The sequence below is a fragment of the Piliocolobus tephrosceles genome, chromosome 8 (genome assembly GCF_002776525.5).
Source record: "Piliocolobus tephrosceles isolate RC106 chromosome 8, ASM277652v3, whole genome shotgun sequence".
Taxonomy (NCBI): Eukaryota; Metazoa; Chordata; class Mammalia; order Primates; family Cercopithecidae; genus Piliocolobus; species Piliocolobus tephrosceles.
Window position 1 is genome coordinate 137,701,722 of NC_045441.1, and position 25,026 is coordinate 137,726,747.

The 25,026-nt window shown below is 42.1% G+C and overlaps 1 protein-coding gene across 6 annotated transcripts in view; it reads right to left on the reverse strand.

Annotated features, from left to right (window-relative positions):
* Nucleotides 1-21,514, reverse strand: part of EZH2 (enhancer of zeste 2 polycomb repressive complex 2 subunit) — a 74,929-nt gene extending 53,415 nt beyond the window's left edge. For 5 of the 6 annotated variants that reach the window (XM_023225406.2, XM_023225405.1, XM_023225404.1 and 2 more), the window contains exon 1: nucleotides 21,337-21,500. Coding sequence is in view for 1 of the 6 variants with exons in the window: in XM_023225411.1 (XP_023081179.1) it covers nucleotides 21,337-21,480 (144 nt within the window). In the remaining 5 variants the exon portion in view is untranslated. Of the gene's footprint in view, nucleotides 1-21,336 lie in introns of all 6 variants that reach the window. The other variant, XM_023225411.1, reaches the window with a different exon arrangement.
* Nucleotides 21,515-25,026: the final 3,512 nt, after the last annotated feature.

A 25,026-nucleotide genomic window follows, 5' to 3' on the forward strand; every position in this document is an offset into this window, starting at 1 on the left:
AATACAAAAAAAAATTAGCCGGGCGTGGTGGCGGGCGCCTGTAGTCCCAGCTTCTCGGGAGGCTGAGGCAGGAGAATGGCATGAACCCGGGAGGCTGCGGAGCCTGCAGTGAGCGGAGATCGCGCCACTGCACTCTAGCCTGGGCGACAGAGCGAGACTCCATCTCAAAAAAAAAAAAAAGATTTAATGAAATTAATCATTTTTAGTACTTCATCAAAGACATTCTTAAGCAAAACTGGCTTTTTTAACTGCAAGTTCTAAGGTGCCAACAGTTTTTACTCATTGCTTTTGCACCATGGGTACAAATGTCCAACACAGGTTGTTTTTTTTTTAAGCAAGTAACAACTCAGTATTATTATGAAAATAGTTTCCGGGAGGTTGAGACACAAGAATCACTTGAACCTGGGAGGCAGAAGTTGCAGTGGGCCAAGATGTCGCCACTGCGGTCCAGCCTGGGTGACAGAGCGAGACCCTGTCTCAAAAAAAAAGAAAAAAGAAAAAATAGTTTTGATGCCATAGATCCCGGGCCACACTTTGAGAACAGCTCCCTTAAATATATCCAGACATCATATGAAACAGAAGTCATAATACCCTGCCTTTTCTTGCCTCATAGAGAACCTAAAACAGTCAATACATTCAAATTATATATTTCTAAAATTCATAATGAAACCTAGAAATCACCACTCTTGCAACTAGAAAAAGGCAAACAAGAGTATATGTGAAAAATATTTAAGGAAGGGTACTTTATTATACCTGTCAAACTACAGAATCTAAATTAAAATCTGTCATATGTCAGTGCCAAATTAAGAGACTAATACCTACTAAAATTTGTTTAAATTGCTTCTGTTTTCACTTATCTTCTCCTTCACCACTGTAAGATATCATCAGTAGTTACAGTCACCCTTCTGACCCTCCTGCAACCTTAAGACAACCCTATCCTACCAACCAGCTCCCTCAATACTCACACCTCACCCTATCACCATAAAAGATAAAATAAAAATATTGATCCAGGGACCTTTTTGCTTCCTTAAATGACTCTATTGTTTTTTCAAAAAAAGAGAATGACAAAAATACACAAGCTCATTACTGTGAGGGGCCCAAATATTCCACTCAACTATCCTGCAAAGTGCTAGAAGAAACTTCTGTTGAAGGACTTGGGGAAAGGCAGGAACAAAGAGGTATTATCAAGCAGTCAATAATAATTTACTGAGCATTCTGAAAGTGTGAAATCCTGTGAGAGATCTATCGAAATGTGGAAAATACAACACGTTTCAGTGTCTTCACTACAGTGGATTACACGTACATGCAACTACAGATGAGAAAGCATAATGAACAGCATTTGCGTTCAAGAAGTCTCATGATAGGGGAAAATAACAGAAAAAAGTAAAGAACATATTTGTAGTCCTGGTTTCTGTAGTGCTAAAAAGTTAAGAGGCAAAGGAAAGTTATACTAATTTAGTAATCTTAGCTGAATGATAGAAAACATTAACTTGACTGTTGGAGCAAAAGCGAGTAGATTCTGCAGTAACATATTTTCCACAACAGTAAGATCACTTTCCTCCTTCCAGCAAGAGAGTAAACTAATGATTTCAAACTGAAGTCCATAGACCAATGGTGTTTATCTGAAAGCACCGCTTAGAAAAGAAACGGCCATATAAATTTCAACCAACTGAAGAACTGAACTACTTTAAGTGCTTTAAAGAGTTTGCTTGAACAACAGATAAAACAGACTCACTACTGAACTGACATCTGAAGGTTAAAAGTTTTCAGCTAGGGGCCATGGCTCACACCTGTAATCCCAGCACTTCGGGAGGCTAAGGCAGGCAGATTGCCTGAGTCCAGGAGTTTGAGACCAGCCTGGGCAATATGGTGAAACCCTGTCTCTACTAAAAATACAAAACAATTAGCCAGGCGTGATGGCATACGCCTATAGTCCCAGATACTCTGGAAGCTGAGGTGGGAGACTCAATCACCTGAGCCCAGGAGGCCAAGGTTGCAGTGAGCCAAGATCATGCCACTGTACTCCAGCCTGGGCAATCACAGTGAGACTGTCTCAAAAAAAAAAAGAAAAAGAAAAAAGAATGTTTAAGTTTTTCTTGAAAACTATACTAAATCGATTTTATAAGTTAAATCTTCTCATTTCATTGAGTATGTACTCAGTTTACTGAAACACTGTTGGAGGGAAAACAGAAAAAAGTATGTACCAGAGGCCAGGGCGAAGTGGCTCACGCCTATAATCCTAGCACTTTGAGAGGCCAAGGCGGGCGAATCACTTGAGGTCAGGAATTGGAGATCAGCCTGACCAACATGGTGAAACCCTGTCTCTACTAAAAATACAAAAAATACAAAAATTACTAAAAATACAAAAATTAGCTGGGCATGGTGGCAGGGGCCTGTAATCCCAGCTATTTGGGAGTCTGAGGCACGAGAATCGCTTGAACCTGGGAGGCGGAGGATGCAGTAAGCCGAGATCACACCACTGCTCTCCAGCCTGGGTGACAGAACTTGTCTGAAAAAAAAAAAAAAAAGGACCAGAAACTAAAGCTATGATATGAAATTCATTATAATTCAAAGATGAGACATGAGATACCTGTTATTTCAACACTCCACTGAATACAAGCAAACAAAATGAAAGGGTAAGTCAATCTGATACTAGGTGTTCTTTTTGCTAAGAAGTCTATTTTAAATCTTACACCATGCATAAACCAACATTTAATTTAACTTACACAAATCTAACATACATTGAGCAAAAATTTCAGAGAAAGCTCAATTTAGGTAAATACAAGGGTTCAACCCACCATTCCAGACAGTAAGCGTACGCCTAAGTGAGCAAGAGAGAGGCGACACAAATCTGCTGTTCCCATAACCTGCTGGCCAAGTCTCTCAGACTGAGGGTATTTAGCCACTCAGGAGTGATTCTGATAGGACTGCCCCTAACTCTGTGCTCAATAGAAGAGCAATGATCTGTTCTCATTCTAGAGGAAAAATGGACTGGTCTTGAACCCAAAAAGAAGGTACTGGTTTGCGGTAAGGCATCTTCCCACAAACTCTGCATGGGTAACTTTGCCTACATGCTATTTTGCCTTGTACATTAACTTTACATCCTAATCCCCAAATAAGATGCAATTTCTTCTATATTCTGAAGACAGAATCATAAAATGGATTATGAAACTCAGCCTCAGAAACTCCTCTGGCTCATGTTGCCCCAAAGTTCATGATCTAGCTAAGAACAGTAGTAGTTTAGGGAAAGATAGAAGTAAACGAGGTAGGGCAGTTATGAGCAGTAAGTCTTTCCATGATTTTCCTATACTTAAAATTTATCACAAATATAAACACAATGCTGGGGTACTACAAAATTTCAAACACTTCAAGTACTATTTACTTAAAAACTGATGAGATTTGTCAGTATTTGTGCTATGGTCTGAAGGTGTCCCTCAAAAACTCAGGTGTTGCCAATGTAACAGTATTAAGAGGTAGGGCCTTTCAGAGGCGATTAGACTGTGAAGGTTCCTTCCTTGTGAATGCCCTTATACCAGAGTCTGACCGAGGGAGTTGTTCCCAGCTTGCCCTTCCATCTTCCGCTATATGAGAACACAGTAAGGCCTTCATGAGATGCAGGCACCTTGATCTTAAACTTCCCAGCCCCCAAAACTCCAAGAAATATATATATATATATATATATATATATATATTTTTTTTTTTTTTTTTTTTTTTTTTTGCTTTTTTTCCTTTTGTGAGACAGGGTCTCACTCTGTTGCCTGGGCTAGAGGGCAGTGGCGTGATTTTGTCTCACTGCAACCTCCACCTCCTGGGTTCAAGTGATTCTCCCACCTCAGCCTCCAAAGTAGCTGAGACCACAGGTGCACATCAACACACCCGGATAATTTTTGTATTTTTTGGTAGAGACGGGGTTTCACCATGTTGACCAGGCTGGTCTCGAACTCCTAACCTCAAGCGATCCACCCGCCTCAGCCTCCCAAAGTACTGGGATTACAGACGTGAGCCACCGCACCTGGCCAATTTTTATTCTTTATAAATTACCCAGTCTTGGCCAGGTGCGGTGGCTCACGCCTGTAATCCCAGCACTTTGGGAAGCCAAGGCACGCACATAACCTGAGGGCAGGAGCTCAAGACCAGCCTGGCCAACATGGTGAAACCCTGTCTCTACCAAAAATACAAAATTGGCTAGGCATGGTGGTGGGCACCCGTAATCCCAGCTACTCAGGAGGCTGATGCAGGAGAATCACTTGAACCCAGGAGGCAGAGGTTGCAGTGGGCTGAGATCACACCATTGCAGTCCAGCCTGGGCAAAAAGAGCGAAACTCCATCTCAAAAATAAATAAATAAATAAATAATTTTTAAAATTACCCAGTCTCAGGCATTCTGTTATACCAGCACAAAACAGATGAATACAATTTGTTTTACCAAAAGTTACCATCTACTGATTACTATAACATCACTTATCAAAAGCCCAGAGAAACTGGTTTTCTGAGTCTCCACTGACCTATGGAAATGATACAAAGAAATGACCAAGCACAGGGAAACTCATCACATAATTCCTACAGTTACCTTCCTGCTATTTCAGATTAATACCAAGGCTTTTAGGGGAGGAAAAAGAATTTTACCCCATGTATCATCCTCTTTACTTATGTAAATTTCTGCAACCAGTTTGAATTTCTCCCCAGAAAATGAGATTATTTTCTACCACATGGCAGGCTGCAAATTTTCTAAACTTTTATGTTCTACTTCCCTTTTAAATATAAGTTCCAGTTTCAGGTCATTTATTTGCTTATGCAAATGAGCACAGGCTTTTAAGAAGCAGCCAGGCCACATCTTGAACACATTGCTGCTTTCAGAAATTTCTTCCACCAGATACCCTAAACATGTCAAGTTTAAAGTTCAACAGATCCCTAGAGCAGAAGCACAATGCTGCCTGTATCTATGCTAACACATAGCGGGAGTGACCTTTACTCCAGTTCCCCAATAAGTTCCTCATCTTCATCTGAGACTTCATCTGCCTGGCCATCTCTGTCCATGTCACTATCAGCATTTTGGTCAAAACCATTCAACAAGTCTCTAGGAAATTCCAAATATTCCCTTATCTTCCTGTCTTATTCTGAGCCCTCCAAACTGTTCCAACCTCTGCCCATTACCCAGTCCAAAAGCTGCATCCACATTTTCAGGTATCTTTATTGCAATGCCCCACTTCTCTGGTATGTGTTATGTATTAGTACATTCTCACATTGCTATAAAGAGCTGAGGGTGGGTAATTTATAAAGAAAAGAGGTTTAATTTGCTTACAGTTCAGCAGGCTGTACAGGAAGCATGGCTGGGGAGGCCTCAGGAAACTTATCACAGTGGAAAGCAAAGGGGAAACCAGTACATTATACATGGCTGGTGCTGGAGGAAGAGAGAGCGAACGGGGAGGTGCTACATACTTTTTAACAATCAGATCTCACGAGAACTCACTGTCACGAGAACTCACTATCACGAGAACTCACTGTCACAAGAACACAGGCTTCAGCAAGGGAAAAGTCTGCCCCCGTGATTCAATCACTTCCCACCAGACCCCTCCTCCAACTTTGGGGATTACAATTTGACACGTGATTTGGGTGGGGCCACAGAGCCAAACTATATCACTGGAAAAGAAGAAAATGAGAGGGCCAGGATGAGTGGCTGACATTAAGACTCTACAGACTCTAGGGTAGAAAAACATGACTTTTTCTTTGGTGTCTAGATTTAAAAGTTGGTATTTCAATTAGTACAGAATGTCTCTTTGTAGAGAATAAGAGAATATATCACTCTTTATTTGAATAGCCCGAATGGGTAAAAGACCCATTTCTATGGCACCCAATAAGAAATTTGGGTCAACTCCTGACCCATTTCTTATTGGCACCCAATAAGAAATTTGAAGAAATTTTCTTTTCTAGAAAATGTGTATAGTACAGCTGGCCAGTTACATGCTATTTGTGAATAACAAATCATACCAGACATATGGTAAAAAAAGAATTATTTCTTTAACTACAAGGGTACATTCTATAAGAAAAAGTGGGTAAATTTGACCTTGCCAATTTAGATTTGATTGTTTATAAAGGTAATTTATTCAGATACATCATAGTCCATTATAGCAAAAGCTTTTAGGTGCTATTATGCCCATGACGCAGAGACACAAAAAAGGTAATAGGCTTATAATCAGCATTAGATGTTTTATGAATTGACTAACTTGATAAAGAATTTCGGAGAGATGTATATAACCACTGGATTAAATGCCAGCTAGGGAGAATCATACCACCACCTGTGATGGTAATCAAACTCTCCAGAGAAATAGTTTTACCCGGATAACAGAAACCAAGTGCTTAGAATCCCAGCATTTGCACTAAAAAGAACCCTACAGGCAGCAGTAGCCAATTTTTTTTTTTGGAGACACAGTCTCACTCTGTCACACAGGCTGGAGTGCAGTGGTGCAAACATGGCTCACTGCAGCCTCTACCTTCTAGGCTCAAGTGACCCTCACCCTCCCATGTAGCTGGGACTATAGGCACATGCCACCACATGCGGCTAGTTTTTTATAGAAATGGGGCCTCACTTTGTTGTCCAGGCTGGTCTTGAACTCCTGGGCTCAAGCAATCCTCCCACCTCAGCTGCTCAAAGTGCTGGGATTACTGGCGTGAGCCAATGCACTTGGCCATAAAAGCCTATTTTTTAAGGCCCCACTAGCTGAGGGAACCTAGGCAAGTTATTTACTAATTATGTCATCTGCAAAATGAAGACATCCTCTCTGCAGGCACATACAATGGTAGATAATCAATAAACACAAGTTGTTCATTATTTGTTCATCTCATTCATCTTACCACAAGGAAGAGATCCACAATAGCTACTTGCCAAGGAAATACAACTATTGTAATGGCAGAGCCTCACCCAAAGTCTACCACTCTTTGTACACCATCAAGCTATTGGTGGGATGTAGCCCTTCAAAAATATCTTCTTGGTCTGGCATGATGGTTCATGCCCGTAATCCCTGCACTCTGGGAGGCCAAGGTGAAAGGGTCACTTGAACCCAGGAGTTTGCGACCAGCCTGGGCAACGTGAGACCCTGTCTCTATTCTTCAAAAAGAATCTTTATAGCATAACTTGAGCTCTCTATTTCAGGCAAATATTCTCCAAAGAGGCAAAATTGCTTAAGGAATTAAGTGGGGCAATTCAACACTTTCTTCCTCTATGCCAGTTCAAGCAACATTTCTGCCATTTACAGGGCCTGCTCAATTACTCTAGAAAATTATTTCCCGCCGGGCGCGGTGGCTCAAGCCTGTAATCCCAGCACTTTGGGAGGCCGAGACGGGCGGATCACGAGGTCAGGAGATCAAGACCATCCTGGCTAACATGGTGAAACCCCGTCTCTACTAAAAAATACAAAAAACTAGCCGGGCGAGGTGGTGGGCGCCTGTAGTCCCAGCTACCCGGAAGGCTGAGGCAGGAGAATGGCGTAAATCCGGGAGGCGAAGCTTGCAGTGAGCTGAGATCCGGCCACTGCATTCCTGCCTGGGCGACAGAGCCAGACTCTGTCTCAAAAAAAAAAAAAAGAAAATTATTTCCCAACCTTTTCTGATCCGTAAATAATTTTCAAAGTAGCCCAATACGGGGTTTACAAATAAATTTGCCAATTTTGCTTGCATTATTAAATAATTTTAATATAACACATTTTAGATCAGAATTTCATGAATAAGGACTGCATAGTTTTTTCCTATCTAATGGTAGATCAGCATACTGTTTAAAAAGTATAAAATTCTGGCCAGATGCAGTGGCTCATGCCTGTAATCCCAGCACTTGGGGACTCCAAGGTGGGAGGTCACTTGAGCCCAGGAGTTCTAGACCAGCCCAGGCAACATGACAAAACCCCATCTCTACAAAAAACACAAAAATTAGCTGGGGGTGGTGGTGCATACCTGTAATCCCAGATACTTGAGAGGCTGATGTGAGAGGATCACTTGAGCCCAGGAGGTCAAGACTGCAGCAAGCCATCATTATGCCACTGCATCTAGGTGACAGAGTGGGACTCTGTCTCAAAAAAAAGTATAAAGTTCATCTTATTATCAGCCTGGCCAACATAGTGAAATCCTGTCTCTACTAAAAATGCAAAAATTAGCCAGGTGTGGTGGTGCATACCTGTAATACCAGCTACTCGGGAGGCTGAGGCAGGAGAATCACTTGAACCCAGGAGGCAGAGGCTGCAGTAAGCCAAGATTGAGCCACTGCATTCCAGCCTGGGTGACAAAGCAAGACCCTGTCTCAAAAGAGAAAAAAAAACGTTCACCTTATTAGAATCTTTTATAATATTCATAAGGACAAATTCTACTTTTCCTATTTAACAAATGATGCATGGTATTAAGTTTTACATAATTAAAATGCATGATTTTCAATAAATTCAAAAGTAAAATATTTGGGGTCAATAAACATGAAGGATACTCAACATTGTTAATGCAAATCAAAACCACAATGAGATAGCACCTCACACCCATTATGTTGGCCACTACCAAAAAACAGAAAATAACAAGTGTTGGCAAGAATGCAGAGACATCAAAACCTTTGTGCACTGTGTGTGGAACTGTAAAAACTGTGCAGCCATTATGGAAAACAGTACTGAGGTTACTCAAAAAATTAAAATAGAACTATCATATGATCCAGCAATCGTAATTCTGGATATACAGTCGTCCCACAGCATATGCAGAAGACTGGTTCCAAAAAATAAAAGACGAATAATAAAAAAAAAAAAAAGAAGAAGAACAAGAAGACTGATTCCAGGACCACCCGTATACATCCAAATTCACTCATACTCAAACTCCAAAATCTGACCTATGAAACCTGCATATACAAAAAGCCCACCCACCCTATACACAAGTTTCACATTCCACAAAAAGTGTATTTTCTTTTTTTTTTTTTTTGAGCAGGGTCTTGTTCTGTTGCCCTGGCTGGAGTGCAATGGCATGAATAACAGCTCACTGCAGCCTCAACCTCCCGGGCTCAAGCAATCCTCCTGCCTCAGCCTGCTGAGTAGCTGAAACTACAGGCGCATGCCACCACACCTAGCTAATTTTTGTATTTTTTGTAGAGACGAGGTCTCACTACGTTGTCCAGGCTGGTCTCAAACTCCTGGCCTCAAATGATCCTCCCACCCTGGCCTTCCAAGTGCTAGGATTACAGGTATCAGCCACCACACCCAGCCAAATAGTATATTTTCTATCTATGGCTGGTTGAAAAAAATCCACTCATAGATGGATCCACATAGTTCAAACCTGTGTTGTTCAATGGGCAACCGTATATCCAAAAGAATTCAAAGCAAGATCTCAAAGAGGTATCTGTATACCAACATTTACTGCATATTACTCTTGGCTAACCGTGAATAGTGAATCATCAAATCACCAAGCAACCCAAATGTCCACCAACGATAAATGGATTTTAAAATGTGGTCTATACATACAACGAAATAGTATATAGCCTTTAAAGAAAAGAAAAAAATTCTGTCACATGCTACAACATGGACGAACCTCAATGACATTATGCTAAGCAAAATAAGCTAATCACAAAGGAGTAAATACTGTTTAATCCCATGCATGTATCTAAAATAGTCAAAAATCATAGAAACAGAAAGTAGAAAGGTGGCTGCCAAGAATTTGGGGGCGGGGGAAGTGGGAATTAGTGCTCAATGGGTACAGAACTTTAGTTCTGCAAGATGAAAAAGTTCTGGAGATCTGTTGTGCAACAATGTGAATGTATTTCACACTACTGAACTTTACACGTTTAAATGGTAAACATGATAAATTTAATACGTGCTTTTTACAATCTTTTAAAAAAAGTAAAAAGTTTTCATTTAGAAACTACATGTATATTAGGTACAGGGCAGGTTCTCAACAAACAGTAATTAGTTCTATTATGTGCAAATATATGGTAGGAACTCATATATCTACAAATAGAACATATGAAATTTCACTATAGGCTATGACATCAAAAATACAAAAGCTGCTTTAATTATGATTGAAATTCTTCCACTGTTTAAAAACAATTAACTGTCTATTTTCTTAGATTTTTGTGATTTGCTTAAAGCACTTCTCCAGTCTAGTCTTTAGTATCAAAAACTAAGGCACTAAAATAGATAAAGCAGTCATGACGCATTGTCTTTTTGATACCTTTTTTTTTTTACACTTCCTGGAGACATCTTGATATACTATGTATGAATTTAGCCCATATAAATGCAGCTGAGGGATAAAGATCACTGGGATCTGATTCAAGCCTATAATCCCACAGTTTTGGGAGGAAAAGGTGGCAGGACACCCTGGGCAACATATAAGACCCCATCTCCATAAAAAATAAAAAATAAAAAAATCAGCCAGACAGCGTGTCTCATGTCTATAGTCCTAACTACTTGGGAGGATCCCTTGAACCCAGGAGACTGAGGATGCAGTGAGCTATGATCACGCCACTACACTCCAGCCTGGGCAACAGAGTGAAACCCTGTGTACAAAAAAAAAAGAAAAAGAAAAAAAGAGGCCGGGCATGGTGGCTCACACCTGTAATCCTAGCACTTTGCAAGGCCAAGGCGGGAGGATCACCTGAGGTCAGTTCGAGACCAGCCTGGTCAACATGGTGAAACCCCATCTCTACTAAAAATACAAAAATTGGCCAGGCGTAGTGGTGTGTGCCTGTAATCCCAGCTACCTGGGAGGCGAAGGCAGGAGAATCGCTGGAATCTGGGAGACAGAGGCTGCAACGAGCTGAGATTGTGCCACTCCACTCCAGCCTGGGTGACAAGAACGAGACTCTGTCTCAAAAAAAAAAAAAGAAAGAAACATCATCATAAGATCAATTTGCAGAATCATTTCATGCTCTTCATTTTTGTTTGTTTTTTCCCTCAGAGTTTCTCAAGCTTTCTGACTTTGATCAACAGTCTACCAAGGATATACATTAAAATTTTATAGTAATCAATATCATAACAGCCGCTAACATAGTACACTGGGTGAGGATGGTACTTAAATAATTATTTATTGAGTTGCTTACAGAAGAGAGGTCTCCCAAGTCCCAAATCAACTTCACAAATATTTTATTAGTACTTACAATGTACAAAAACCTTTTTCTAAGCTCTGCCCTACAGATAAATAAAAATGAGCTTAAAATGAAGGGAAGAAGGAGAGAGAAAAAGATAAAAGATTAATACACATGTTATAGTACTTCTAAGCAGGAAATAGCTGCTTAATTTGGTTGGGATGGGAGAGGGGTGGTATCAAGCCACAAGCTAAACAGCATCTTGAGATGCTAAAACACAGAAGATACTCCAGAAACAGGACAGGTACAGAATCTCCACGTGAAATGTCCTGTAGACCAGTAAGAAAACAGTGAGATCAACAGGAGAAAAGTGTAAGAAAACTACCAGAGCCAGGCACAGAGGCCTGTAATCCCAGCACCCTGGGAGGCCAAGATGGGAGAATCGCTTGAGCTCAGGAGTCTGAGACCAACTTGGGCAACACGGTGAGAAACTCTGCCTCTAACAAAAATATAAAAAATTAGCTGGGCATGGTGGCATGTGACTGTGGTCCCAGCTACTCGGTAGACTGAGGTGGGAGGATTGTTTCAGCCCAGGTGGAGGTTGCAGTGAGCCAAGATTGTGCCACTGCAATCCAGGTCGGGTGACAGAGCAAAACCCCGTCTCAAAGAAAAAAAAAAGAAAACTATCAGAGATAACACTAATTCAGAGAGTTTGGGCTGTTCTACAGACTACCTAGAATGCTACCTTCAGGAATTTCTTAACTTGAATCCACAGCCATGAGAAGGCTGAGGTGGGCAATGCCACAATCATCTACAGTGGTGGTAAATAACACCCAATGGAGGTCCGACAGCTTAGTTTATGTATTTTTTTTCTTTGTTAAACAGGAAAAGGAAAAGTTATGTATTACTTGTATATTGAAGAAAAACTAAAAATTTAATGTGGGGGCAATTTAGGTGTTGAGCAAAAGAACTGGTACTTTACAAAAATAAAATAGTGTACAGAAACCAAGTATATATACTCTGAAAAGCTTTCCTTTTCTATAATAAAAAAATGTACAAGAGGCTGAGGCAGGAGAATGGCGTGAACCTGGGAAGCAGAGCTTGCAGTGAGCCGAGATCGCGCCACCACACTCCAGCCTGGGTGACAGAGCAAGACCCCATCTCAAAAAAAAAAAAAAAAAAAATTTACTCGATTGTCAAAGTAGGCAGACTAAGTTTGGCAATCATCATTTCTACACACCACATTCTAAGATCAAGGTCACTTTTTACTTTTAATATTCTCATTTATCCTTTGAAGAAAAAGTTTAAGATTTAACTCACTAAGAAATAAAAAGGTTTGAATTATGCAAAATGAAGAGAATTGCTAAATACAATCATTTTCAAAACTATCTAGTTTAATTCAAAAAAAATTATCATGGCATACACCTAACAGTATATGAATAACATCCTTTTAGTTTACATGTTTCTGCAAACGCATATAACATTTTGTTACACTAAATGACTCGTGAATTAAGGAAAATTTGTTTCACATAATTTATCTGATTATGCTTCCCATATTAAAGTTTTAACGATCTTTATATTAAAAATACACAAAATCAAACAAAAATGAATAAAATATTTGCAACACAATCTGACAGATAATGTGACTATGTACCCAGAATATACAAAGACCTCTTACCACTCAACCAGACAAGCCAATTTTTTAAAGGGCAAAAGGTTTGAACCAAAAAAAGTATGCAAATGGCCAATAAGCATATGAAAAGATGTTCCGACATCACCGATCTGAGAAACACAAACCCACAATGAGATACTTAATAATCATTTGATGGCCAAAATTTAAGACTGGCAACAGGAAGTGTCAATGAAAATGTGAAGAAACTGTAACTCCTGCACAGTTACAACTGTAACTTTCAATGTAAAATGGCACAACTATTTTGGAAAAAGAGTTTTAACAGTTTCTTACAAAGTAAAATCAATATTTACCACTAAAACATGCCCAGGAAAGACATACAAATGGTCATAGCAGCTTTATCAATAGCTGACAACAGTCCTATGTGTCCATCCATGGGTAAATGAATTTAAAAACTGTAGTATATGCGTACAATGGATTATTAATTCAGAGAGTTTACTACAAGACGGCTGCCATGGCTCATGCCTGTAATCTCAACACTTTGGGAGGCCAAGGCAGAATCATTTGAGCCCAGGAGTTGGAGACCATCCTGGGCGACACAGGAAGACCCCATCTCTACAAAACAATATTAATAATAATGTTAGCTGGGCATGGTGGCACATGCCTGTGGTTCTAGCTACTTGGGAGGCTGAGGTAAGAGGTTCGACTGAGCCCAGGAGGTCAAGGTTGCAGTGAGTCGAGATCTCGCCTAAAACTACAAAAATTAGCTGGGTGTGGTGGCAGGCGCCTGTAATCCCAGCTACTCAGGAGACTGAGGCAGGAGAATTGCTTGAACCCAGGAGGCAGAGGTTGCAGTGAGCCGAGACCATGACACTGCACTCCAGAGCGAGACTTCATTTCAGGCGGCAGGGAAAAAAAAAAAGTTGAGGGAATGACTGTAAAGCAGCATGAAAGGACTCTGAGACGATGGCAACCGTTACAGATCTTGATCGAGGCAGCGGTGCAGGTGCATACATGTGCCAAAACTCCTCAAATCATACCCTTCAAATGTGTGTTTTATTGTATGTAAATTATACTTCATACAGTTGTTTTAGCTAAAAATTAATATAATTTGACAACACCTATTAAAACTAGAAATGTTCATAATCTTGAAACAGCCAACTCTATAAAAAATTGTAACACAAATGCTCAAAGATACATAAGGATGTTCACTTCTTTTCAGGAGAGAAAACAATGTCAATCACAACGGATTGGTTTGCTGCGTAATGCACGTTCATAAACTGGAATACTATGCATCCCACTTACAAAAGAGGTACAGTCGGATGGCTTAGAGCAAGGGGCAGCAAACGTTCTCTGCAAAGGGCTACATGGTAAGTATTTAAGGCTTGGCAAGTGGTATCTAGTCTCCCTTATATATTCTTCAGGGAAGTGGGGTGATGCTGTTTTACAACTCTTTAAAATGTCAATGTTCTCAGCTTGCAGGCCTTACAAAAAATGATCCCTGACTGAGAGATCAGAACTTTGAAGCTAACGTGCCCAAATTAAAATCCTTCCTCTACCACTAACTAGTTGTTACCTAATCTCTCCATCTCTCTATATTTTAGTATCTATATAACGACCAAGCATATAGTGAGCCCTAAAGGAATATCAATTATTTTTTAATAAAATAGATCTCTGTATTGACCTTAAAAAAAAGTCATGTTAGAACCAAATAACTTGGTCCCATTTTTATAAAATATATGTAAAAATACATATTCATAAATTAATCCATTTGAAAATTTGGGGAAGAATATACAGCAAACTGTTAAAGGTAGGGAATGAGATAACAGGGATCAATACGCTTTCATTTTATAAATTTCTACATTGTTTCAGTACTTTAAACTGAACACATTTAATCAACAAACATTTCTGAATTGAAATAGATAAAACGTGTGGTATCATTTTTGTAACTTACCAGTCCTAAGCACATAATTTTAACTTGAGAAGTGTTTGGTTCCATTAATGAGAAAGTACATCAACTCTTTAAAATAATATTGGCACAATAACTAAAAATCATTTATCCCTTTGTGCCAGGTACAGTTCTAAGGATTTCACATGTATCAATTCCTTTAATCTTCACAACCACCTTATCAGATGTTATCACTATCCTCACCAATTTACAGACAGGGATGCTCAGACATCAAGAGGATAACACCCCAGACACAAATTGGCAGCTCAAGGATTGGAACCCAAGAAACTGTCTCCAAAGACCACTCCCTTAGAACTCTACTCTCCTCCCCTCTCAAATGCATACTATTACTACTTGAGCTGAGAAAGAAATTCTCAAAGTTAACCTTTAGTCTGTCTAAGGTTTCACACGGTACCTTCCATCGAACTACAATTACGTGCTTTTAAATGTAACTTTCTGAATGATTCAAATAAACTCATTCTTCTTGCAGCTGACATATCGTTAATCATCCAGAAAGCGAGCAGATAACACAGAACAGATAATATGTGGAGTAGATAATATAGAGTCAAACAGAACTAAGTTTGGATCCCGACTGCAAATTCCCAACTGGATAATCCTGGGCAAATTCTTAACTCCTCCCCTGTAGACAGTTTCCTTCCATTTCCTCATCTGCAAAGGTTTTCGGGGTGTGTTACTAAATTTTGTATTCTGGTAAGATATATATATATAGATACAGATATATACAGTGTAAAATTTACCATTTTAACCATTTTTAAGTGTACAATTCTCTGGCATTAAGTATATTCAAAATAGTGTTCAACCATCACTATTATCCATTTCCAGAATTTTTTCATCATTCCAAACTGAAACTCCATATTCATTAAATAATAACTCCCCATTCACCTCTCCCCTCACAGCCCTGGTAACCTCTGTTCAACTTTCTGTCTCCATAGAGTTGCCTTTTCTAACTACTTCATATAAATGAGATCATACAATTTTGTATTTTTGTACGAAAGGTTGTGTCTGGCTTATTTCACTCAGCATAATACTCTCCAGGTCCATCCATGTATCAGAATTTCACTCCTTTTATGTCTGAAATATTTTGAAATGTTTTTATTTTTATTTTGAAATTTCCTTTTATGTCTTTCACTCCTTTTATGTTTTCATTTGGTTTATATACCACATTTTGTTAATTCACCTGTTGATAGACATAGGGTGATTTTTACAAAAATTAAAAACAAGAGCTGGGTACAGTGGGTCGCACCTACAATCCCAGCACTTCGGGAGGCTGAGGTAGGTGGATCTCTTGAGTTCAGGAGTTCAAGACCAGCCTGAGCAACATGGCAAACCCTTCCTCTACAAAAAATACAAAAATTAGCCAGGCGTGGCGGCATGCACCTGTAGTCTCAGCTACTTGGGAGGCTGAGGTGGGAGGATCGCTTGAACCCAGGAGGCAGAAGTTGCAGTGAGCTGAGATCATGCATCTGCACTCCAGCCTGGGTGACAACCAGATCCTATCTCCAAAAAAAAATTTTTTTAATTTAAAAATGTTTAAAAAGTATCCAGGCCGGGCGTACAGTGGCTCACGCCTGTAACCCCAGCACTTTGGAAGACAAAGGCAGGTAGATCATCTGAGGTCAGTTCGAGACCAGCCTGGCCAACATGGTGAAACTCTGTCTCAACTAAAAATACAAAACTTAGCTGGGTGTGTTGGTACGCGCCTGTAATTCCAGCTACTCAGGAGGCTGAGGCAGGAGAATCGCTTGAACCCAGGAGGCAGAGGTTGCAGCGAGCGGAGACTGTACCACTGCACTCCACCCTAGGCAACAAGAGTGAGATTTCGTATCCAAAAAAAAAAAAAAAACCACACAGCAGGGTGTGGTGGCTCACGCCTATAATCCCACCACTTTGGGAGGACAAGGCAGGTGAATCACTTGAGGTCAGGAGTTCCAGACCAGCCTCACCAACATGGTGAAACCCAGTTTCTACTAAAAATATAAAAATTAGCTGAGGCTGGGCATAGTGGCTCACGCCTGTAATCCTAGTACTTTGGGAGGCCAGGGCAGGTGGATCACCTGAGGTCAGGAGTTAGAGACCAGCCTGGCCAACATGGTGAAATCCCATCTCTACTAAAAATACAAAAACTAGCCAGGCGTGGTGGTGCATGTCTGTAATCTCAGCTACTTGGGAGGCTGAGGCAGAAGAATCATTTGAACCCAGGAGGTGGAGGTTGCAGTGAGCCAAGACGGTGCCACTGCACTCCAGCCTGGGTGACAGAGTGAGACTTCATCTCAAAAAAAATAATAAATAAATAAATAAATTAGCCAAGTGTGGTGGCACACGCTTGTAGTCCCACCTACTCAGAAGGCTGAGGCATAAGAATCACTTTCGAGACTCTGTCTCAAAAAAAAAAGTGTCTGTCTCAAAAAACAAAGTCATCCCCATACTTTAGGAAACCAAGGCAGAGGATTGCCTGGAGCCAGGAGTTTGAGATCAACGTAGGCAATGAAGCAGGATCCCATCTCTACAAAAAATAAAAAAATTAAATTGGCCAGCACGATGGTGTGCACTGGTAGCACCAGTTACTCAGGAGGCTGAGACAGGAGGATCTCTAGAGCCCAGGAGTTCAAGGATGCAGTAGGCTATGATCTTGTTCTGTCTTATTATTGTTAATGGAAAACAAGACCAATTATTAAGAAACTGCTAACCATATAATCTAAACACAAATTTGTCATATTTTCATACCAAGTAGTGGAACAGTGGCAAGATGTGGAATGGTGCAACCATCTTACAAATATTACCAGCTGTAACTTTTGAGGTATCACTAAATTTGCTAATCCATATTTAAATCATTTTAAAAGAATGATGAAAAGCATCCCAATAAATGATTCAATTACACTGTCACATCCTTCAGTTCTAGCTCCAAAACCTACCTCAATTTACTCCAATAAAGAACTCATGAATTATAACAAAACAGCTTTTCAGTTAAAAGATCTACTACCCTCTCTCGCCCTTGCCCTTTCCCTTCCTTGTATTTTTGTAAAGGGATAATCAATATCAACATTAATCAAATTAAGCAGATACTATTACTAAATATCCAGATGATTCATCAAGTTCTCTCCAGTTGCCCGAGTGTAAAAGTTGCATCTAAAAGATATCTAATCTTCAATACTACAGATTATAACTAGGAAAAACTTGGAGCTTGTTCACCTTGACAATTATTTTTCTTTGTAATCATTCCCTATTAAAGAGGGAGAAAAACACCTCTCAAAAGTTCCTCACATGAATACTAATATATCCTGTTCACTTTGCAAGTTCCTTACGTCAAATTATTTTCCTACATTTTTCATATTTTCTTAATTCATTCAACTATATTTAAAACCCCTATTCTCTAGCAACTACCAACATAGGTGCTAGGTATACAAAGAAAAAAATAAGACAGAGCCTCTACCAGGAGGCACTTTGAGTGTAAGGAAGAGAGGGATGCATAAACAAGTGATTACAATACAAATTGAGTCATGCTACAATAAAAAATGATCAAAGCCCTGTGGGAACAAAGGAGTGTCTGGGAATTCAGGGAAGACCTCCAGAAGGTAAAGTGTGTATCATCTGACCATGAACCTTTCTCTGAATTTAATGAATTGCTGCTTTTCACTTATGCTCTCCCCCGAAGATTTCACCTACTCATATAGAATCCATCATGATTTACAGAAAATTTTTCATCTATACTGATATAAAGACTTCAAGGCTAATCCATAAATCATTGCTAATTAACCACAGAATACATTATATTGGAGGATTTGTCCTTGTTGGTTTTTAAAAAGCAGATCAACTTTCTCAATCACTGTTCATGTAAAGGGTAATACTGAAATAAATTCACAATCCTTGAGCACATTACCTCAAAAGCAGGAAGATATCCTGGGAAAATTCCAGTATGACTTGGAGAAATTTGCCTGAAATTTTTAACTGGCCAACATAAAGATATTCACTTATATGTATCTGTGCAAGGCAAAGCTAGGTATCAAAGTAACAGAACTTTTTCTAACTACACTAGATAAACAATGTGTTTTTTTTCAAGTCACTGCTACTTAAACTGACTAAATACATTCTCAGTTGTACCAGAAAATAATTTAAGATGAATTTTTAAACCAATTCCCCAAAGAGATGTTTTTCAAAATATCTCATGGCAAGTACAAACAACAGTAATTATCAAATACAGAACACGCAAGGGCAAAGTTAGAAATTTTTATCCTAGGCTGGACGTGGTGGCTCACATCTCAATCAGCACTTTGGGAGGTGGAGGCGGGTAAATCACTTGAGGTCAGGAGTTCGAGACCAGCCTGGCCAATATGGTGAAACCCTGCCTCTGCTAAAAATACAAAAATTAGCCGGGTGTCGTGGTGCGTGCCTGTAGTTCCAGTTACTCGGGAGGTTGAGGCAGGGGAATTCCTTAAACCCAGGAGGCAGAGATTGTAGTGAGCCCAGATAGGGCCATTGCACTCCAGCCTGGACGACAGCAAGGCTCTGTCTCAAAAGAAAAAGAAAAAAAAATTATCCAAAATATCCGAATTTCTGCCAAAAATCTGCATAACTAGCTCATCTCATAATGGACAAGATTATTAATAGGATTTTTTAATACAAAATTATTAGTAACTAATATAAACGTTACTTTTTTGTGATAATGTCTCAACACTTAGACCAGCACCTGGAATGCCTGTACAGTGGTGTCAACACTCCAAAATATATGTAATAAATTTATACTGCACTTATTTGTCTCCATGTTTACGAAACCATAATTTAGTAGATGCACATTAGATCTTTATCACATAGGACAGTGCAACTAGAAGAACGCCTATGTTTTTCTAACTTGTTTTCTTGGAATATACTCACTTTCCACAAAAACGAGAATTTAAGATGCAATGTTCCTGTTTCCGGGAAACCTTAAATATTACATAACCCAACACACCTCTTTCAAAAAGAGAGAACAACATGCTTTATATCAATGACTAGAATCCTACCTATTCCTAACTTTAGAGACCATGAATAGAAAATTAAAATATATCTTAAATACTTCTGTTTTCTTGCAAATAAAATTTACAAATAAACAAGTTAGGATTACACACTTGATCCGCATTCTTAAATATGAATTAGTTGCTAACGCTTATGAAGAGTAATAGAAAATAAACTCCAAAACCCCTAAAAGTATTGACTACATTCAACCGTGACAAGATTCGTGTTTTTCAAAGGTTTATTAAATGCTGTTTTATGATGACATCAAAACTCCACAAAATTAAGCTAATAACTTCCTTGAACCCTAAAAAGCAAGCCTTTAAGTAAATATCAAAGATACATTTTTATTTCCAAATGAATTTAAATGTTACAGATACTGTGTGATAAACAAAGGAAGTTTAACTGTGGACAGCACACGTTAAATTTCTTAGGCAACAAACATTTCTGCATCCAGCCTTTTCTGAATCACCAAAGCTATTGTTCACAGAAAACGAGACCAATTACTAAGAAACTGCTAACCATATAATCTAAACACACATTTGTCATAGCCATTCTATTTTGATCACCTACTTCTACCACCTCATCCTCATTCAACCCGTCGGGATTTGGGAAATAATCTCTGGCTGAATGACAGTTGATTTCGTTAGCACCTGTCGCCATTCTCAGATGTATCACACAAGTTGGCCAAAACAGCTTGTAACGTTTAAGGATTACGATTCTTTAGAAAGTGGGAACTCACTAGGCGTTCACCAAGTTTTCCAAAAGATCGTGCTTCTCGATTCCTCCCGCTTTCAAAAAGTAACCCTGTGGCACAGATTTCTGGGGGGAGTGGAAGGGGATGTACACAATGAAGTGGGAATTCAACAGGAAGCCCTCCAAAAACACAATCAATAGAGAGCAGAATAGCTCGACTCTTCCCTCAAACTTAGCATAAAGCCAGACCAGGCGGCGAGGGCAGCCCGCGACCGCCGGAGCTCAGGGGGATTTCGGGGTGCGTTCTGGGGAAACGTCAGAGGCGAAGCTACTCCGAGTTCCCCGCAGCGAACGTCGTCCCGCGGTCGCCGTGGCCGCGGCCCCAGCCCAGGGTCAGCGCGCCCGGGATGGGGGCGTGCGCGGGGCTGGGGCCGAGCCCTGCCCACCCCGGCAGCGGCCCGCGCCTCCCGACGCCCGTCTCCCGCCCGCCGGCGGCCCCGGGTGTCATGCCCCTTCCCCTCGCGCCGAGCCCTCCGGAGACACAGTCCGTCCTTTGTCTGAGTGCAGACTCGGCGGCTGGGTCCCACCAACTTGTGTCTGTCCCGTCCCACCCGGGCGCTCCCGCCGCGGCTGCGCCACACAAAGGAGACTTGAGGCTCGAGCTGCCACCCTGGACCGGGCACCGGAACGCCGCGACTCCGGCCCCGGCGCTCCAGCCAGGGCAGGCACCGGGAAAGGTGTCCCCCACACGCCCCCCGCCCCGCAGCTCCGGGGGTCCGCGCTGCCCCACTCGCAGGCTCCCGCGGGCCAGCAGTAAGCTCACAGCTCCTTCCGGGGAGGGGGGTCTCCCCTCACCCTCCACCCCCCGCACGCCTACAAACGCGGCGCCCGGGTGAGCCCCGTTCAGGCGATACCCGGGACCGGCACAGCAGCGGCGGGGAGGTCCTGCCGCCGCCGCCGCCGCCGCCCGGTTCGCACTCCTGGAGCCCCACCGGCCGGGCCGCCCGCAGCGGCGCGTTACCTTCGTCCCGCGCGCCGGCTCGCGCTGTTCCCGCGCGTCGCCCCCGCGCGCCGCCGCCGCCGCCGGGGCTCCACTGCCTTCTGTGTCCCACTGGGTGTCGGACGCGACCGGACCGAGCGCCAAACGCGGCAGTCCAATCGCCATCGCTTTTATTTGGCCCCCCCAACCCAATCAAGCACCGCCCCGATTGGCGGGACGCTAGGCGGGCGCCCGTCCAATCACAGGGCCCGCCGGGCTCGGAGGCGCCGAGCCAGCCCCACGCAGAGTGCGCTCAGGGCTCGCGGGCGGGCGCTGGTGGCGCGTGCGCGCGCGGGCGGTGGCGGGGCTCGCCTGAAGGGACGCGACTGGCCGTGTGGAAGCGCTGCCGCCGTCTCTTTGTTCTTTCGCTGAACACACGGCGCCTCTCAGGAAGGCGGTGTGCAGGCAGGCGGGGACCGGGAGACATCGCGGGGGCCCAGAGCCCACTGCGGACGGGAGGCGGGGAGGATGGGTGGCGGGAACGGGCCGAAGGGCGGGACGACGCGCCGGCTGCTCTTGGCGGGAACCGGCGCCGCGGAGTTGAGGGGCGGGGGAGGGGAGGGGAGGGGCGAGGCGGGGACTGGAAGCCAAGTTTGAACCAGTTCAAAACTCGGGGGTGGTAACGGTTTTAACCGCCGCGCTCATTTCCCCGCGCGCGGAGCCGAGGCCCGGGCTGGCCTCTCTTGGTGGTGCCCGGGGAGGGGAGGGCGCGGGCCCCGGAGGTCGGCTCTGCTGCGGCGTGGCCTTTGCGGGGAGACGCTCGCCCGGCCCGCGCGCTGCCGCCGGCCCCGTTACTTCTTTTTTTTTTTCCTCTGAGACAGAGTTTCGCTCTTGTTGCCCAGGCTGGAGTGCAATGGCGCGATCTCAACTCACCGCAACCTCCGCCTTCCGTGTTCAAGAGATTCTCCTGCCTCAGCCTCCCGGGTAGCGGGGATTACAGGCATGCGCCACCACGCCCGGCCAATTTTGTATTTTTAGTAGAGACGGGGTTTCTCCATTGTTGTCAGGCTGGTCTGGAACTCCCGACTTCAGGTGATCCGCCCGCCTCGGCCTTCCAAAGTGCTGGGATTACAGGTGTGAGCCACCGCGCCTGGCCCGGGTCCCGTTGATGATGCCTGCTGCTGCCTCGGCCCCTTCCCCCCCCCCCACCACCGCTGGACTTTGGCTGAGCTCGCAATGCTTATCGCCCTAGAAACCTGTGAAAGGGCGACATTACTGCCATTTCAGACCCTTCCAGTGTTTGTAGTTCCAAGCACGTGTCAGTGTTAAAAATCGTTTATCAAGATGAGCGCTTTTCACTTGCCGCCTCTGCAAAGTGTAAGGATATTTGCAATATTTTTTAGTGATTAAACAATGATCTTGGTTATGGGGGGGTCAGCCTGCCTCAACTCAGGAATTAGGGGGCTTCTGCTTAGGATACAATCTCTCCTATTGCTTCATGTGGCAATGCAGTTAAGAGTATTCCGAATTTTTACTAGGATGTATCTATGGGGTAAAATACCATTGTCCTGTAAACTGAGATTCCATATTGATAGTTCAGACTGGACACTGAAAAAAGGTCACCTATAAACTGTTGGGGTAAAAATCTGAAGAAATCTTTTTAATCATTTTAATAACTAGCCAGAATTTTTCTTTTTCTTTTTTTTTTTTTTTTTTTTTCTTGAGATGGAGTCTCACACTGTCGCCCAGGCTGGAGTGCAGCAGCACCATCTCAGCTCACTGCAAGTTCCGCCTCCCGGGTTCACACCATGCTCCTGCCTCAGCCTCCCAAGTAACTGGGACCACAGGCGCCCGCCACCACGCCCGTCTAATTTTTTGTGTTTTTAGTAGAGACAGCGTTTCACCGTGTTAGCCAGGAAGGTCTCAATCTCCTACCCTTGTGATCTTCCCGTCTCAGCCTCCCAAAGTGCTGAGATTACAGGCGTGAGCCACCACGCTCTGCCATAATTTTTCATCAGATGATTTAGCCCATAATTTTCCCGCCTTTCCTAAATCACCATGCCATTCCTCACATATATTCTGAACCACTCCAATGTTGGAAAGTATATATGAAGGAAAGCTAAAAGATAAGGAGAAACAAGCAATCATGTGCTCAGATAAAAGCAAAATTATCTTGTGAATCAATGTTAAGACTGCAAAAAGTAAGTTATGCAACTGAGATGTGACTGTAAAATAACGTAACAAATTATAGCTGTCATTACTTACAGTCACCAATACATTCATTTTCCAAGATAAAATGCATCTATCTAGGCCAGCAGTTCGCAATTTTTTAAAGCCAGCAACTTAAACCTCAGAAATTAACTACTTATCCCTAAGTTGCTTATCAAATTACTAACTTATCAGTCCTATAATATTAAATATTAAAACAATAAGACATTTTTTAGGAGAAAGATTCATGAAATTAGAGACTACCATAAAGCAAATCAAAGCAGTATATAAATATATGCAACATGGTGTGAAATGTCATATAAATTGTTAGACGTTTAGAATCAAGGGATGGATGGATCAAGATGTTCCAGGCCAGGCTTGGTGGTTCACACCTGTAATCCCAGTACTTTCGGAAGTCGAGGTGGGAAGCTCCAAGACCAGCCTGGGCAACACAGCAAGACCCCATCTCTACAAAAAAACTTTTAAAATAAATGGATGTGGTGGCACGGAAGTACCTATGGTCCCAACTACCCCCGAGGCCGAGGGAGGGGACTGCTTGAGCTCAGGATCTCAAGGTTAGGGTGAGCTATGATTGTGTCACTGCGCTCCAGCCTGAGCAACAGGATGAGACCCTATCTCTAAAAAACAGTGATTGGACAAAATATAATTATTGGCACCAGGTGAATGTTAGGAAAAAACAGAAACATGTAAAAAGAACTTTATAGAGCGACCATTCCCACCGAGAAGAGTGCGTCGGTGGGACTCTAACCATTAAAGAGCTAGGTGGGATGATACTAAAAATATATATAACAGATTTAATATAATATGAAGGCTAGGGTGAAAAGAGATGCCAGTGGATCACAGTATTTTCTTAATTCAGTGATATTATCCATTTAAGCAAGGTAGTTTAGGCCACAGTAATGGCAGAAAGGGATAATTTGAAAATATTCCAGAAGGATTTCATTTTATGCGGGGTTTGTATGATGTCTTGCGACTCCTTTCCATATATGACAAATACAGCAAAGTAGGAGGGGGAAGAAGTATTTTGCTTTTGCTACAAAAAAAAAAAAAAAAAAGAAGTCTGAAGATGTCTAACCCAGGAAAGCAAGAAAATATACAAGCCTGTTGTACAGACTTCTATGACTATTTCAATGGGAAAAAAAATTTTTAATATGTGTAATGAATAGTAAACATATGAGCAAGTGTGTGTGTAAATGCCAGTTACTCAAGGGGCGTAGAAGCAGAAAGCCAGGCTAAACACTAAGGTGGACATGGAGGTTGAGGATCACCAAGCTTTTTCACTTCTGTGTAAAGATTGTTCTGTCTTGTGTGAACAACAAAAATTCAGTATTAAAGTTACAAGATGAAACTAGAAACAGTTAAGCCCCAAAGTCAGGAAGTAGCACTACCTTTTTCACTGTTGTAACCCCAGGGCCTAGGTCTCCCGGCACACAGCTGATCCTCAGGGTTGTCCTGGGGGAACTGGAGAAGATTAAGTGCCACCTTAAGGCTGTTAACATCGCA